A 15,824-nucleotide genomic window follows, 5' to 3' on the forward strand; every position below is an offset into this window, starting at 1 on the left:
GTATGTCAATAATTTCTACTGGATATGGCTTCATGGTTCGAAACATTGTTTTGATCCTCCTGAAGCATTGAAACACAGTGTGACTAGGCTATAGTGCTTGTGATTAACAGTGGCTAATGGTACACAGTCAGTCTTGTGTCAAAGAAATCTGAAGTTTCTTTCAATAAATATAAGATTTACATAATGGAACTGCAAGTAACTCTGAATGGGAAAACTCAGAGACAGACCCTAAAAACTGCATGGATTTTCTACTTGACTGATATAATTTCTGCCAGAAAGTATTTCAATTTTTCATAAACACAAAAATAGTCTCTTGAGCGGTAAATTAGGTTATCAAAATAGCCTACATAGCCTACATGCAGGTTATTTTCAGACCTGCCCAAAATCCATATTACAAAATAATAACAATTATTACAAACTACAAACTAAAAATTAGAACTATATATTAACAAACTATAAACTATAAATAAAATATATAATAAACTATAAACTATAAATAAAATATATAATAAACTATAAACTATTAACTATAATATAAAATAAACTATAAAATAAACTATAAACTATAACTATAAACTACTAATAAACTATTATAAACTATAAATTACAAAGTAATCAATCTTGAGCTGGAATATTCTGTGTTCCAACGAGGCCACAGTAGAGTCACGTGAGTCTGGAACCCGGAAGTCGGTGGTATTTACCAGGCAGCTAGCTAGCTAATTTGTCTGAGGCTGGTCATCTATAGAAGCTCCTCGATCTCACCCAACAGGAAAAGTGGGAACTGGTTGGTAACACGTGCAAAGAGAAGAGAGGAGACGGCAGCTTTTACTTACATCAGATAAGGTTCAGTAAACACGTTATTGCTTTTTATTACTAACGAGACTAGGCTCGCGAGTTGTCCTCTATAGTGTACATCGTTAGCTTATCAGCCAGCTGATTTAGCCGAAATAAGTAACGTTAGTGTACCGTCAATCTTAGATAAATGTCAGCGTTACGACCTTTTGGTACACAACTCGCTAACCGGCACTAACACACTGCTTGAGGTCTATACTGTCAACGTGCTTACAGATTTAAACTTGAACTGATTCTGTTTTATATCCAGTCAGTGAATCTAAGTGGTCGAGCTCAGAGACTTTACTAGTTGCTGTCTTTGAATGTAACTTGGTCATTTCCTGTACACTGTTACTTAGCATTTCCCCGTAGTTATTTATTGCACGTTAACACAAGCTACAATTGTATTAATAGCTGTATTTTCTTCTGTAATAAATTGTCCATGATCTTTGTTGCTCAGTGCCTGCTGCCAACATGCTGTCAGAGGGGAGCTCCTTCATGAAGGGGATGCTCCTGGGAGGCTTGTTCTGCCTGGTGTTGTCGCTCTTCGGCAGCTTCAGCCCCGGCACTGAGTCCAACACGGAGGACCACCATCACCACCACGTCAAGGCCCCCAGCAAAGACGAGCTGAAGCGCCTTACTGAGACTCAGATGGAGGAGCTGAGTCAGCAAGTGCAAGTCTATTGTCTCATCATGGTCCAACCCAAGGTCCTGGTTTACTGGGCGACTGCGAAAGACACCTGGAGCAAACACTGTGACCAGGCAGTGTTTTACAGCTCAGAGTCATCCAAGGCCCTTGAAGCTGTAGATCTAAAGGAAAAAGATGACTGGGCCAGGCTGCGTAAGGCTCTGAAGCATGCCTACGACAACGCCGGCGACCTGCGCTGGTTCTTCGTGGCTCGACCCACCACCTTCGCCATCATCGAGAATCTCAAGTACCTGGTGCTCACCAAGGATCCCAGCGAACCCTTCTACATCGGCCACGCCATGAAATCAGGGGAGCTTGAGTATGTGGAGTACGAAAGCGGCATTGTGCTAAGTTACGAAGCTCTGAAAAGGCTGGTGAATGTTTTCCAGGATGAGGACAAATGTCCAGAAAGAGGGCGCGCTCTGTGGAAGCTGAGCGAGGAGAAGCAGCTGGCCATATGTCTCAAGTACACCGGGGTGTTTGCTGAGAACGGGGAAGACACACAGGGGAAGGGCCTGTTCAACAGCAAGAGTGTCGACAGCCTCATATCTGACAGCATGAACAACAACCCCACTAATGTAGTGGAGGGCTGCTGCTCTGATATGGCAGTCACATTCAGCGGGATGTCGCCCAACCAAATGCAGGTTATGATGTTTGGTGTTTACAGACTTCGTCCCTATGGACACGATTTTAACGACTTGTTACTGTTTCACCCTCCTGATGGTTCAGACAACGACTAGTGACGCATTCCTTCGACTGAAACTGTAATTTTAGAGACTGCTTCTGTGATGGCAGACCTGACTTTTAGGAGATGGTTTTCTTATGCTGTTTGTAAAAAAAATAGATGGAAATAGATGGTGGGTGGGAATATTACTGTTATATATTTTGTACCTTTTGCACGTAACGCATTCAACTCCCCACCTCTCTGTGGTGTGGGTAAACTAAACTGAGTTCATCGGTAGTGCAGTCCTTTGAATGGATTGCATTCTCATTATGTAATGCTGAATTGTCTCCGCACATGAAGTCTGTTTGGTTACACCCCTCAGTGACAATAAATATTACATGACAAACCTCAGTGTGGAGGTAAGTTTTAAGGATATTGCTACTCTCAAAAAAAAATCTCTCAACCCCAATTTGACTTTGAAGGGAGTAATAAAGGTCTAAAGGACTAATAAAGTCAATCTGAAAAGCTATTTTTTTGCATTTCCTCACAAATTAACTTTTTGAACATACAAGGTTTTTATTGGACAGCAGCAATATATTCAAAGGATTGTCACCATTGCAATAAAACCTATTGCTGATTTAACTAACTTTAATTTTTTTTTTTATTGTGTAATAAAAGCCTGTTTGATTAACTGGAATCATTAATGGTACATGTTCTCAGTTCTCACTGCTAGGTTTGTTAAAAGGTTATGGGAATGAGAGTGAAAGTGTGCTGAGCAAAAGGAGTGATTGTGGCATTCAAGTGAAACACTGTTGGTAAATTTCCAGTTGTAATGATGGATAACTTGCCATGCATAATTTAAGTGTTTTTGCTAAAGGGAAAGCTTTGTACAATTAAGAGACTAATTTGTTGTTGCTATTTTTAAAGCATCGTGAATGTATACTATTCCAGATTTACCATGGTATTATTACCGTGTTCAATTCTGCCATGATTACTGGTTGCAATGCTGACCACTATGTTGTCGTGTCTTAACACATGGATGCTAATGTATGTGGGGCTTAAGCGATCTATATTGCTGCTGTTGGGTAGGATAAAACAAGTTGTGAAAGATCGAACAAAATAAATTCTTATTCTCATGGATGCTCATGTATTTTTAGAAATATGCAGTGGGGTTATAACAGGTGTCAAGAGCCCAGAGGTCATCAAGGCTACTCAGCATGAAAATAACCATGTAAACTCTCAAAAACATCAATTTCAGTTGCCTTTTTTTCACCTGACAGCACCCACATATTCAATAGTTACACACTGACAGGGAAATGCAGCATAACAGGTAGTCCTGCTGACTGAATAGTTTAATGCTCTACCACCCTGCCACTCCCTCAGCTACTGTTAACACTTGATCTGCTGCAAGACACCGACTTGTTTTATCATTTGTCTGTTCTGAACTATATACCACTCTGAGAATACATGAAAACCTTACAAATCAGTTTTGCCTGAAATAAATTTCTGTGCAATCCCTTTATGTGTAGCATTTGATTTATATTTCATTAATTAAATCAGAGGCGTTGCAGCAACTTGATGACATTGGACTGCAAGCACTCGTATCCCAGACCTGTGTTGTATCATCTTTAAATCGGTAGCACTGCAAAACATCAACTGAGAATGAGACTTAAAGCAAGATTTTTTTTATTTGTGCATCATGGCGATTGATTCAAAGCCTCCAGCAAGTTACACAGCTAAGTCCATAGGTGTAAACAATTGACTGGCAGCTCGTGCCTCGCTGTCAAGAGCTCCACGCTTTCCGAGGGGTGTTGTGGGTGCCGACATCGTCACTTATACGTCTTCATGTGCCACAATCCGTCATTAAGATAGTGAACGTTCTCAATTCCGATTCCCTTGTTGACTTTTTCTCTGTTCACAAACCAGAAAACCAGAAACAGATTAGACATCATGGAAGCATCAACCACAGTCACAAAATGTATGGTTCTATAAAATTTAAATCTTACATGCTTTCTGCAGACATCTTCATAACGCCAACACAAAGTGCATGTTGTTTTCCCTCTGCCATTATGGCCTGTAGCGAGTCATTAAAGACAAACTCACACAAGTATGATGTGAACTTAAACGTACACAGATATACATACAAAAGTACAAAAATGAACATACACCTGAAACTTAGCTAGAGATGCTGGCAGAACATCTGTTCTGAAATATTTCATACTGGAAGCTGACATAGATGAATAAGGTGAGACTGGGGAAAAAAACATATTTTTATGACATGGAACAATTATGCAAAGAAATTTGTTATATACAGCGTGGAAATCCAACAGCTTCAGTGTATAGCAGGTTTGGGGTCAATTCATGAATGGACTCATTAATTCCAATTCAACTGAGGAATTGGAATTGAAATTTGAAAAAACCTACAGGAAACATAATTGGAAATTAATTGGAATTTCAGGAACAGTAAGTTGAAATTAATTCTGTGAAATTCCATGTTTTTTTGGGGTTTTTTTCTTACCACATACCTGAGATTGCATGTGTAATGTGTAATATATTATATGTAATATATATACATATATATATATATATATATATATATATATATATATACATATATTATATATACATATATATACATATATTATATATACATATATATATATATATACACATACATATATATATATATATTATCAATACTGAATGTCATAAAATGTTAAAGGTACCCGTCAGGTGATATTTGATACATAACATGTAATCATAATTAATACATTATAATTGAATGTGTTTAATTTGTGTAACTGTCTTTTATTTGATTAATAATATTTTATTAATAATGTTTAGCAAGTCAAGACAGCGTCTCTTATGAATTGAATGGAATTCAATTTTGTTTCCTGTCATTCCAATTCAATTCCAATTCTGTTTCCTTAGAGCTGGATGACATTCCAATTCCAATTCCAGTAATTGAAGAAGTAATCTACCATGCAAACCCTGGTGTATAACATCATGGATAAAAGGATACGACTACTGTGTCTGCGGCAGCTGGGTAGAGTTTAGCGCCTGGTGACGTCAGTCCGGGGCACATGATGTTGGCTCCACTTAAGACAAATTTAATGGCCCCTTTGTCTACTTGCTGGTGTGGAAGAATGAACGGATCTATAACATTTAAACAAATGAGGAGAAAAGAGGATTCCATATCAGTGTGAAGAAATCTAAGTGACATACAGAATTTATGTACAAATACAACCGTCAATCAATCAGTCATCAATCTTACATTTATGCAGCAGTCTGAGGGTTGGGTAGAACGGTCCTTCTCTCTGTCTGAAGAAAAGCAGTTCTCCATTCACTGTCAAGATTTCAATATGTTCATGGCTGTAGGGAGAATAATGGAAAACATGTAGACAGCATACAGGAGGAGATCCACTACACAAAAAGACATATAAGAAAGATCAATTGAGAGATTATACCATCTCACTATTTTGACAGGGTCCTTTTTTGGCATAATGTGGTTGAGCCATGACTCGATATCAGGAAACTGGTCCAACAGCTGATTTTTGATTCCTTTGATCACTGATGTTTTCAGCTGAATACAGTTGGACACGTTTTCCTTCTCATCAAATCTGAAACAAGACACAGAAAACCACATCAGCGTTACTAGCTGAGGGCAGATAAATTGAGTGTGCATTACACTAGCCAACATGCGACACCAAGCTGTTCAACCTCTATTTAAACAGAGAATACAGAGGAGAGAGTACCAGTTTATTTCTCTATGACCATGACATGTTTCAATTTGATCTGATGTAGAGATGCTGTAGAGATGATGTAGAGACCTACAGAAAGATGTCTAAAAACAAATCAAGACCAACGTGTCTGAAAGGCTGAGATGAGACAGATACTTTCAAAATGCAGTCTTAAACAGACTTCTCATGTTGATTCCCATCACCTTCAGCCAAGATTTATAAAAACATTAACAGGTCAGAGATCTGCAGCGAATGAGGAAACGCCTCATCTCAAACACATCTCAATTGTATCAGTGAATGAGGGAACACCTTATTCACTGTTAGCAGCACATCTTCATTTTCACTACCATTTGGCTCTTGATGACACGACAGATTAGAGGCTTGCTTCTCTGATTCCGAGCTTTAAGAGAATTGTCCATGTTCAGAAATAAAGAATGAATTATATTAGATCACAGACGTACCGTGTGAATAACATCTATTCTGGGTTTTGACTCTTGTTTTAACATCAAAGAGCTACAATAAAGTTGACTAAGACTTTTTGCGGTCGGGGAAAGCCCCTAATCCGGTAACAATACAGTGTAACAACAGACAAAACTTTAGCAATATCATAGCTAATGTTAGCTTGTCTCATGAATTGAACGAAAGTCTTGAACACGCTAAAAGACACCTAGCTGAAGCGCGTTGGCTAGCCAGCTAACGACGAGCGATGACAACCAGTTAGCCACCTAGCTAATGATAGGAAATGTTACAACAGAGAAATAATTTAACGCTACGTACTTTTTAAACATCCTCGTTGGTCGCCTTTACCGTATTCTCTCAATTGTGTCAAGGCTTGCCCGCGCTCACTATGCCAGACCGACTATGATAAACACAAATTAATAACAAAATGCAATTCATCTATCAAATAATTCAATTGCACGCTTGTTTCGCAGTGGAGGGCCGGGGTAACGTCATTTTACGACAGTTTTTCGCGTCATACGGCAGGTCAAGTCCAATTCGATTATGAGAGTTACTTCCTTTCCTGTCACCTAAAGATGTTCTTTCAGGAAAAAAACGGTAAGCTTTGTAAAATCACACGGTGCCACATTTTATCTTTCACATTGACAGTTTACAAAATTATTAACTAAGAAACATTTGCATGGTAGAGTCCGTTAGTTAAAGTCAGGGCAGCTGCATAGTGTGTAGACACTGCCGTTTTTTTATGTGCATACAACATCAAGATTTAACGTTTTATTTATTATCTGGTTTAAGTAGATCAGACACATATCATAAACCGGGAATCACTCCGGGATTTACAATTAATAAACTGTGAAAAGTAATAAAATAATCAGTCTCCATGGTGTTGGCATGACGCCATCTCGCGGCCAAACCGGTTACGGCATCTGAATGGGGGGAAAAAGCTCGTGCAAAAAAGTACTTTTGTACAAAGTACTTCCGGTGGGGTCATCGAATCGCTTTTACGAGTGAATTTATCCCGAGTTTACCAACAACAAATGCTTTAATATCATTTAAACCTGAGTTCATTCTACATTTCGCCTGGAAATAATTATCTCCAACGGTCGCTCTAACGAATCGCTAACGGCTCCACAACGTGGTTAGACGAGAGGGGAAAAGAGGAAGCAATAGCCAACCATCTTTCTTCTGCCAGCAATAACAAGAAAGAGAGAGGGCTAGGTTCAAGTGGAGCTGTGTAGTTTGCAATTTATTGTCTATTTTATACTTGGAAAAGGACTGGGCAAACCTCTCTGAATTAAGCTAGTTGAACGCTTTCGGACGCGGATCTCATCCCCGGCAAACCTGGAAGTTAAGGATTAGAAGACTGGCTGTTAGAATTTGTATTCCATTTTTTCATGTTTCCAACAGGTTTACCTTCCCCTAATCCCCCACCGCCAACCCAGGAGGCTAGACCAGCAGCTTCTGATGTCAAAAACGACAGCGGTATCACATCTTCGAAGAAGAGGAAAATAAACAGTTCAGAGAGGGAAGATATTGATACAATTTCTTCGTCTCCCAAAACCCTGAATTCCTCCTCTTCTTCCTGCTCTTCCACTACGCAACACATCCAGAAGAAGTTGAGGTTCGAAGATTCAGTGGATTTCATTGGACTGGATGTGAAAATGGCTGAGGAGTCTGCTTCGTGCTCTAATAAGAGCAAAACTGTGTTCCTGCCCGGTGGGGTAGGACACCATGCAAACGGACTGACGAAAACCGCAGGCTCCAACACCTTCTCCAACAGTAAACCTGGCGCTGCAAAGAAACTAGTCATCAAGAACTTCAAAGGTAGCATGCATGGTCAAGGCAGATGTGGTGGAGGATAGTGTGATACAATTTAACATGGCAAAAGTGCTGAAACAACATGCAACTTATCAGTGATAACCTGGCAGTGACTAACCCCCAGTTATTGTAATAATTTTGTCACTTTAGAGACAAACACAATTGTTTTAAAATTGAAGTACTGTACCAGTGATCCTGCATAATGGTCCAGTGAGACCCACTGTTGTATGTTTTCAGACCATGTTTTTTTTGTTTGTTTTGCACACAGAAAAGCCCAAATTGCCCGAGAACTACACACAGGAGACCTGGCAGAAGCTGAAGGAGGCAGTAGAGGCCATACAGAACAGCACTTCAATCAAGTACAATCTAGAGGAGCTCTACCAGGTATGACACAGCCCACCAGCCTCACCTAGCAAGTCCTATGGTCTGTGGATAGCTGCCCCTCTGTACTGATTTTCATGCCCTTCATTCAAACCAAAAGTCCATATAAACAAATCACTTTTGACACATTTGTTTTCTCCCTCATAGGCTGTTGAGAACCTCTGCTCTCACAAGATATCTGCCAAGCTGTACAAACAGCTGAGGGTAGTGTGTGAAGACCACATCAAGGCACAAATCGATCAATTCAGAGAATATCCTTTCCAGTTTCTGTTTCTCCCTGTCTCTGTTTACCAGAAGTTTACCGGTTATTAATTTGATATAGCCTAGTGTGGATCCTGCATCATCATGATCTGCAGAATTGTCGCATAGCAGTAAAGCTTTTCAGTGAAAGCCCACTATTACCTTAACACTATTCTTACGGATGCTCTGGACAGTGTGCTTTTCCTGAAGAAAATAGACAAGTGTTGGCAAGATCACTGCAGACAAATGGTATGTTTTATAACCTTATTTGAGATGAGTATTAAGTGTGATAGCCGTCAAGTGACATCATAGCAAGAGTGTCCATGCAGATCGCCTGCTGCATGATTTGTGTGACTGATTCAAACATGAATACATCCAAGAAAGAATAGAATGTCACTCATGTCATTTGTTAATGTTTCATTGTTGTTATTATTTCACAGATCATGATTAGGAGTATATTTTTGTTCTTGGACCGCACCTATGTTTTACAAAATTCAATGCTGCCATCAATCTGGTGAGTAATTCACTGAGTTTACCGTTATGCAAAAGCATGGACCGATTTGGTTGAAATGGGTGTTGAACAGAGCCGCTCTGGTCTGCAGGGACATGGGCCTGGAGCTGTTTAGGTTCTACATCATCAGTGATCTGAAGGTCCAGAGTAAAACCATCGACGGCATCCTGCTGCTCATTGAGAGGGAGCGTAATGGAGAGGCGATAGACCGCAGTCTGCTGAGGAGCCTACTGAGCATGCTCTCTGACCTGCAGGTAACTGACCCAAACAAATATGTGTCAGCTCTGGTAAGTTATGATGATAATCAATAATGTGGTGACTTTAGGTGTGAACCTGTTTTTCGAAAGAGAATGTAATAACAAAAGCCAGAGCAGATCGCTTGGATTTCATCTTTGCCCTGTTCTACAATCTGTAGAAACAGAGTGTGGGTCTGGCAGCTGTTATTTGTGATTATGACCTGCACTGGGGTTTGATGCGCTGTCACTGCCCTCTTGAAAAATGGCTTTAATGAAACCAATGTTCTCTCTGATCCTGACAGATTTATCAAGACTCCTTTGAGCAACGCTTTTTGGAGGAAACTAATCGGCTGTACGCCGCGGAGGGACAGAGGCTGATGCAGGAGAGAGAGGTGATTTATGTGACCCTTATGTGTAGCGCCTACTAGACTGTCTTAAAGGAACAATCCACCCTACAACACTTTAACACTGCTAAAAACAGCTATTGGTGATGTACCTTGCATTTCTGGGCCCATTTTGTTGTTTGGTGCATTATTCTTATTCCTGCTGATAACTGGCCAAACGTAGACAACGTGATGTCATATCGAGATATTTCAAGCACAGCTACAATGGAGTTTGATAGCAGAAAAACATTATCTAAAACATCAATGGTAAATGTCAAGTTTTGGTGTTAGTCCCACAAAATCAAAGAGTAAGGGCTTTTCTCGAGATTCACCATTTTGTACCAACATTCAACAATCATACAGGGAGAAATCCATCATAGAAGAGGCAGAGATACCAATTTCTCCACCGACAGTAGCCTCAATAGACCAGAATGCAATGCAGCCACAAGACATGTCTTGTTTTGAGTTAGGGGTGTGACTCTCGCTTTTCCTCAGCTGGATAAACTCTTGCTCTTACTACGCTATTGGTATTGCTCTCTACACATACACATATAACCCACAGCTGAATGCAACAAGTTCACACCTGCTGTAGATGCCATAATTCATTCTTAGAAATGTAGGAAATGACTAACTGAAGTAGAAGTAGATGAGGCAGGTTGAGTGAAAAGTGGGTACACCAAAACGGTAAATTACAACACACTTTACAAAATAATTCCTGGAACATCACGGCTTAATGTATAACGATGTAAAAGTATCCAAGGGTGGATTTTTTCCCCCTGTCTCTAATTGCAGTATGAGCCTCCTGTTGAAAAGCAGCTGCCTCGCAACTGTGTTTACCTACTGATTTATTGGATTTAAGAATTGTTTTACTGTCTTTATTATCTCTGGTTTTGATACGAGGACTGACAGTAGTAACAGCTTAGAGTTTTATATGTTATTTGAGCCTTTAAAATGTGTTTATAATGTTTCCAAACACGAGTAAGCTCTTCAAGAATATATTAGCATTATCAAGATTTAGCTATTCAAATAAACTGCTGATTGTGTCTTTGATCGTACTGTTTTTTGATTAACTGTACACACATAAACAGATGTAATAAAGATATTTCTTTCCTGTGTATAGCAGTTTTGGGTTTTGGAAGCTCTTGATAGATTTCTTGTCCTTAGTGAAATTCATATTCAGTGCTTACAGTGTGGTATGAATCAAACTTTGTTTTTTTCGCTAGGTGCCAGAATATCTCCATCATGTAAACAAACGCTTGGAGGAGGAGGCTGACAGGGTCATCACATATCTAGACCAGAGCACACAGTGAGTATTGGGCTGCGGTATTCACTTTGAACACTTTGAATGAAGACTCATTGTTCACTCACACTTTTTTTTTCTCTCTCAGAAAACCACTCATTGCTACTGTGGAAAAGCAATTGCTGGGTGAACATCTCACTGCAACTCTGCAAAAAGGTACATTAGAATTAATATTCTACATGAGTAGGATTGTGGCAGTGTATTAAATGTCCAGCGTGTATTTGGGATATTGGAACCTGCTGTCTTAATTTCCTAAAATGCCTGCAGTATTGCTCAAATAGCAAAGACTACATTCTGGGTCTTTTAAACTGATGTCTGACATAGCAGATAGAGTTTGGCAGTATGCACACACCTCATATTTCCTGCTGTTCTTCTGAAACTCGCAGGTTTGACTCACCTGCTGGATGAGAACAGAATCCAGGATCTGTCTCTGCTCTATCAGCTCTTCAGTCGAGTGCGAGGTGGTGTTCAGGTCCTTCTGCAGCACTGGATAGAGTACATTAAGGTATGCCAGCATGAGAGTTTATAACAGTTTGAATATACTGCATGTTGAAGGTGCTCAGCTCTCAGCAGTTGTCCAGAAATCAATTATGGATATTTGTCTGAAATGCCAAATCTCAGTAGGTCATTCGGGAACCCACACAAAATTTTGGTTTTGACTTGTGCTGTTTTCCAATGTCTTGACGCTCAACATCGAAGGCCTTTGGAAGCACAATTGTAATCAACCCAGAAAAAGACAAGACGATGGTGCAGGAGTTGCTGGACTTCAAAGACAAGGTGGATCACATCATCGACATCTGCTTCATGAAGAATGAGAAGTTTGTCAACGCCATGAAAGAGGCCTTTGAAACATTCATCAACAAAAGGCCAAACAAGCCTGCAGAGCTCATAGGTTTGTGACTTCGCATTGTCCCTCAGAATTGCAGCTCTGTCAATCAATCAATATCATCCTAATCACTATGTAAATAACATGTAGTCTAAGCATAAATGTGCTTCTGCTTACAGCAAAACATGTGGATTCAAAGCTAAGGGCAGGAAACAAAGAGGCAACAGATGAAGAACTGGAGAAGATGCTGGATAAGATCATGATTATCTTCAGATTCATCTATGGTAAAATTTTCTATCGCATTTGTTTCAGTTTCAGTTTTTTTCCCCCTCTTTAGGTGATCTTGATATATTAATCTTTATATATCCTTTCAGGAAAAGATGTTTTTGAGGCCTTTTACAAGAAGGATCTGGCCAAGAGGTTGCTGGTGGGAAAGAGTGCCTCTGTTGATGCTGAAAAATCAATGTTGTCAAAGCTGAAACATGGTTAGTATAACGCATCACTCTGTCACTCAACACACATGCACACACACACACACACACACACACACATTCCAAAGTAAAGTAACGAGCTGACGAGCAATCCTGAAACTGACATTAGTGACTTCTAACCTTTTTGTTTTTCTTTCTTCAGAATGTGGAGCAGCGTTCACCAGCAAGCTGGAAGGCATGTTCAAGGATATGGAGCTTTCTAAAGACATCATGGTGCAGTTCAAACAGGTAACGACAATAGTGAGTCGAATCTGTAAGAAAACCCTTGTGGCATGAATTTTAAAACTTGATTCTTATGACGATGAGGTTAGGTATGACAGTTCCTGTTTCTTGTCGTGATAACCTAGAGAGAACAGTTGGATTTGTGTAAGATGTAGATGTGGCAGATAATTGGGTGTTATCTTATTTGTCTCTCCGTAGTATATGCAGTGCCAAAACATTCCTGGCAACATTGAGCTGACGGTGAACATCCTCACCATGGGTTACTGGCCGACCTATGTCCCGATGGAAGTGCACCTGCCCCCTGAGGTTAGTGCTTGGCAAATATTAAAATTTTCAGATCCTGCTGGGTTTTTTTTTTATAACCTTCCATGCAATAAATATACTCACTGTTGATTTGTTACACCTGTTATCTTTGTCCAGATGGTGCGACTGCAAGAGATCTTCAAGACCTTCTACCTGGGCAAACACAGTGGCAGGAAGCTCCAGTGGCAATCAACACTAGGCCATTGTGTCTTAAAAGCTGAATTTAAAGAGGTGGACAACTGATTTTCTTATAATGCTGTGATGTTTTGTACTCACCCAACCAATAAAGCTAAATGCTCAAACTTATTGTTCTCTTTTTCAACAGGGCAAGAAGGAGCTGCAGGTGTCTCTTTTCCAAACGCTGGTGCTACTGATGTTTAACGAAGGAGAGGAATTCACCCTGGAGGAGATCAAACTGGCAACAGGAATAGGTTTGTACAGTCACATCCAAAGGTTTGGTCAGCAACACTATATTTTTGCTGAAGAAACAATGTTGTCAGGTAGTCTTTATTTAGCAGGCACTGACCTAAGATGATGTTTGTTTGTTTGTCTGTTTGTTTGTGTGCCCGCGGGCTTACAGAGGACAGTGAGCTGCGACGGACTCTGCAGTCGTTGGCATGTGGAAAGGCGCGTGTCCTCACCAAACTCCCAAAGAGCAAAGATGTGGAGGACGGGGACAAGTTTTCCTGCAACGACGACTTCAAACACAAGCTCTTCAGGATCAAAATAAACCAGATCCAGATGAAAGAAACGGTATAACTATTTCCTCACGCCAGTTTCCTCAGTTCAAGGCCTTTAAGGTGTTTGCCACTCACACCGATTGGTTTTTTTTCTGTAGGTGGAGGAGCAAGCCAGCACCACAGAAAGGGTCTTTCAGGATCGTCAGTATCAGATTGATGCTGCCATTGTTCGGATCATGAAGATGAGGAAGACTCTGAGCCATAATCTCTTGGTGTCTGAAGTGTACAACCAGCTGAAGTTCCCTGTCAAGGTGAATAATGCATTGCAATACTGCATTGATTTATATGGAAATCAAGCCAATCATTTGAATCCATATTATTGTTTCACTCCCAACAGATATTATTCTGTTATTGTTTATTTAAAAGCAGCTGTTTAAAATGTTAGAAGCTGCAAAATGTCACAATTGTGGATACAGATTTCAAGTTATGAATTGGCAATTAGTCACAGCTGTGTATGCTGAATGGAGAATGTCCTGTTAATTATAAAAGAGACATTTTAGGAAATTCTGTAATATTAAGTGTTATTGTTATGTTGCTTTGTTAGCTCCACTGTTAACCTGTTCCTGTCCTCCCATTCAGCCTGCTGACTTGAAGAAGAGAATAGAGTCTCTCATCGACAGGGACTATATGGAGCGTGACAAGGAGAACCCCAACCAGTACAACTATGTGGCTTAGAGAGCGAAAAAGAGTGATAGAGAAAAGGAGAGAGAGAGGCAGATGGTCCAGTCAGGCTGAAGGCTTCTCTGAGTGATCGGTCTCCAGTCTTTTGCTCCAGTGGATGTTACCATTATCCTCTTCAACCCAGCGACCGACAAGTGAATGGATACTGCTCCACGGGATTTTTTTGTCAGGGGTCTTGTGATCCTGTGGACTGCATGCCCATTAAAAAGAGAATATTGTCCATGTTTCTCAGTGCCTCTGAGAGAATTGGGCTACCTTGGACAAAAAAAAAAAAGAAGACACGCCAATGTTGTTGTTCCGTTTGCTCTTTTTTTTTATGGAGAGGAGAGAAATATTTATTTTCAAACTTAGATTCTTCTTTGTCCATAGTTTGAGTCATTCTGCTCCTTATCAGGTCACATTTTTTTTTTCTCTTTTAGTTCACTCTGTATCCCAAGCAAATGCTCACACACCTAACAATGCTCTAAATGTACCACGCGTTGGAGAGAAAGAGGAAAAAAAAAAACAATTAAATTGATGCTTGTTTCTTCAATCAATGTCAAATGTGAGACCAATGGATTAACATTCATCGTAGGAATTTGATATTTGGGTGGTTTCAGTGTCAAAAGCGTGCACCTGCAGCAAAGTTTTACAATTTTCAAGGCTATGTAGCCATCTGTCATAGCTGTGTGTATGGTCATGAACACACAAACTGTGGAATATAGCCTACTATTAGGTAAATTATGCCAGACTTGACAGTATGTGCCAAAAAAAAAAGAGCACTTCTTTTGTTATAGGGTATATTCATGCTGCTAAACAATTCAGTTGTACATGTATATGCATTTAGTTTCTCCTTTGCTCTCGTTTGTACGTTTTTGTACATACTTCACAACAGTGACATTTTAAATTATCCCATTTGACAGACACCTGCTTTTTTTTTATTATTTTTTTAGGTTTTTTGTTAACCCTTAGAAAGTATAGTATTTACTAAAAGCACAATGACTTCAGAACCCATTGTTTTTTTTCCCTCATGTTCCTAAGTATAATATCACATACATACACTATATCCTTTGTAAGTCTCCCTGTGGGGCTTGCAGGCCTTGCTTAAAAGTGGGATGGATGGGAGTCAGCTGTCTCAACAAATGAGATGTTGATTGAGAAATCATGCTTGACTAGACTTTATGCCCTGTGTCTGTATGAGTCTGTTAGGTTTATTGCTTCAGATTAAAATAACTGTTTCAATCGGTTTTCTTTTATTTTAATCATTCGTTTCCAACTACATTTCATCGGTTTCCTCTTGACAACAACTAGTTGCCCTTCTGCTTGTCTGTGAA

General features: G+C 39.8%; 3 protein-coding genes across 3 annotated transcripts; 2 read left to right on the forward strand and 1 right to left on the reverse strand.

The window, feature by feature from the left end:
- Nucleotides 1–707: 707 nt before the first annotated feature.
- c1galt1c1 (C1GALT1-specific chaperone 1) lies at nucleotides 708–3,701 on the forward strand. The gene is made up of 2 exons (XM_071916166.2): nucleotides 708–843; nucleotides 1,292–3,701. Exon 2 carries the CDS (start codon nucleotides 1,306–1,308, stop codon nucleotides 2,257–2,259), a length of 954 nt encoding a protein of 317 aa, XP_071772267.1. The 5' UTR covers nucleotides 708–843; nucleotides 1,292–1,305; the 3' UTR covers nucleotides 2,260–3,701.
- Nucleotides 3,702–3,852: 151 nt separating this feature from the next.
- mcts1 (MCTS1 re-initiation and release factor) lies at nucleotides 3,853–6,881 on the reverse strand. Its single transcript, XM_071916167.2, has 6 exons — nucleotides 6,701–6,881; nucleotides 5,651–5,803; nucleotides 5,458–5,555; nucleotides 5,206–5,339; nucleotides 4,190–4,257; nucleotides 3,853–4,094 (listed from the first exon to the last, which is right to left on the reverse strand). Exons 1-6 carry the CDS (start codon nucleotides 6,709–6,711, stop codon nucleotides 4,013–4,015), a joined length of 546 nt encoding a protein of 181 aa, XP_071772268.1. The 5' UTR covers nucleotides 6,712–6,881; the 3' UTR covers nucleotides 3,853–4,012.
- A 476-nt stretch (nucleotides 6,882–7,357) lies between these two features.
- On the forward strand, nucleotides 7,358–15,737 carry cul4b (cullin 4B). Its single transcript, XM_071916124.2, has 20 exons — nucleotides 7,358–8,203; nucleotides 8,466–8,581; nucleotides 8,726–8,829; nucleotides 8,998–9,067; nucleotides 9,259–9,332; nucleotides 9,421–9,583; nucleotides 9,868–9,957; nucleotides 11,172–11,254; nucleotides 11,337–11,404; nucleotides 11,635–11,753; nucleotides 11,948–12,140; nucleotides 12,254–12,358; nucleotides 12,449–12,559; nucleotides 12,708–12,793; nucleotides 12,986–13,093; nucleotides 13,208–13,321; nucleotides 13,416–13,521; nucleotides 13,671–13,843; nucleotides 13,929–14,081; nucleotides 14,410–15,737. The coding sequence occupies exons 1-20, from the start codon at nucleotides 7,774–7,776 to the stop codon at nucleotides 14,503–14,505; spliced, it is 2,562 nt and encodes an 853-aa protein (XP_071772225.1). The 5' UTR covers nucleotides 7,358–7,773; the 3' UTR covers nucleotides 14,506–15,737.
- Nucleotides 15,738–15,824: the final 87 nt, after the last annotated feature.

Source organism: Centroberyx gerrardi, chromosome 16 (genome assembly GCF_048128805.1).
Source record: "Centroberyx gerrardi isolate f3 chromosome 16, fCenGer3.hap1.cur.20231027, whole genome shotgun sequence".
Classification (NCBI taxonomy): domain Eukaryota; kingdom Metazoa; phylum Chordata; class Actinopteri; order Beryciformes; family Berycidae; genus Centroberyx; species Centroberyx gerrardi.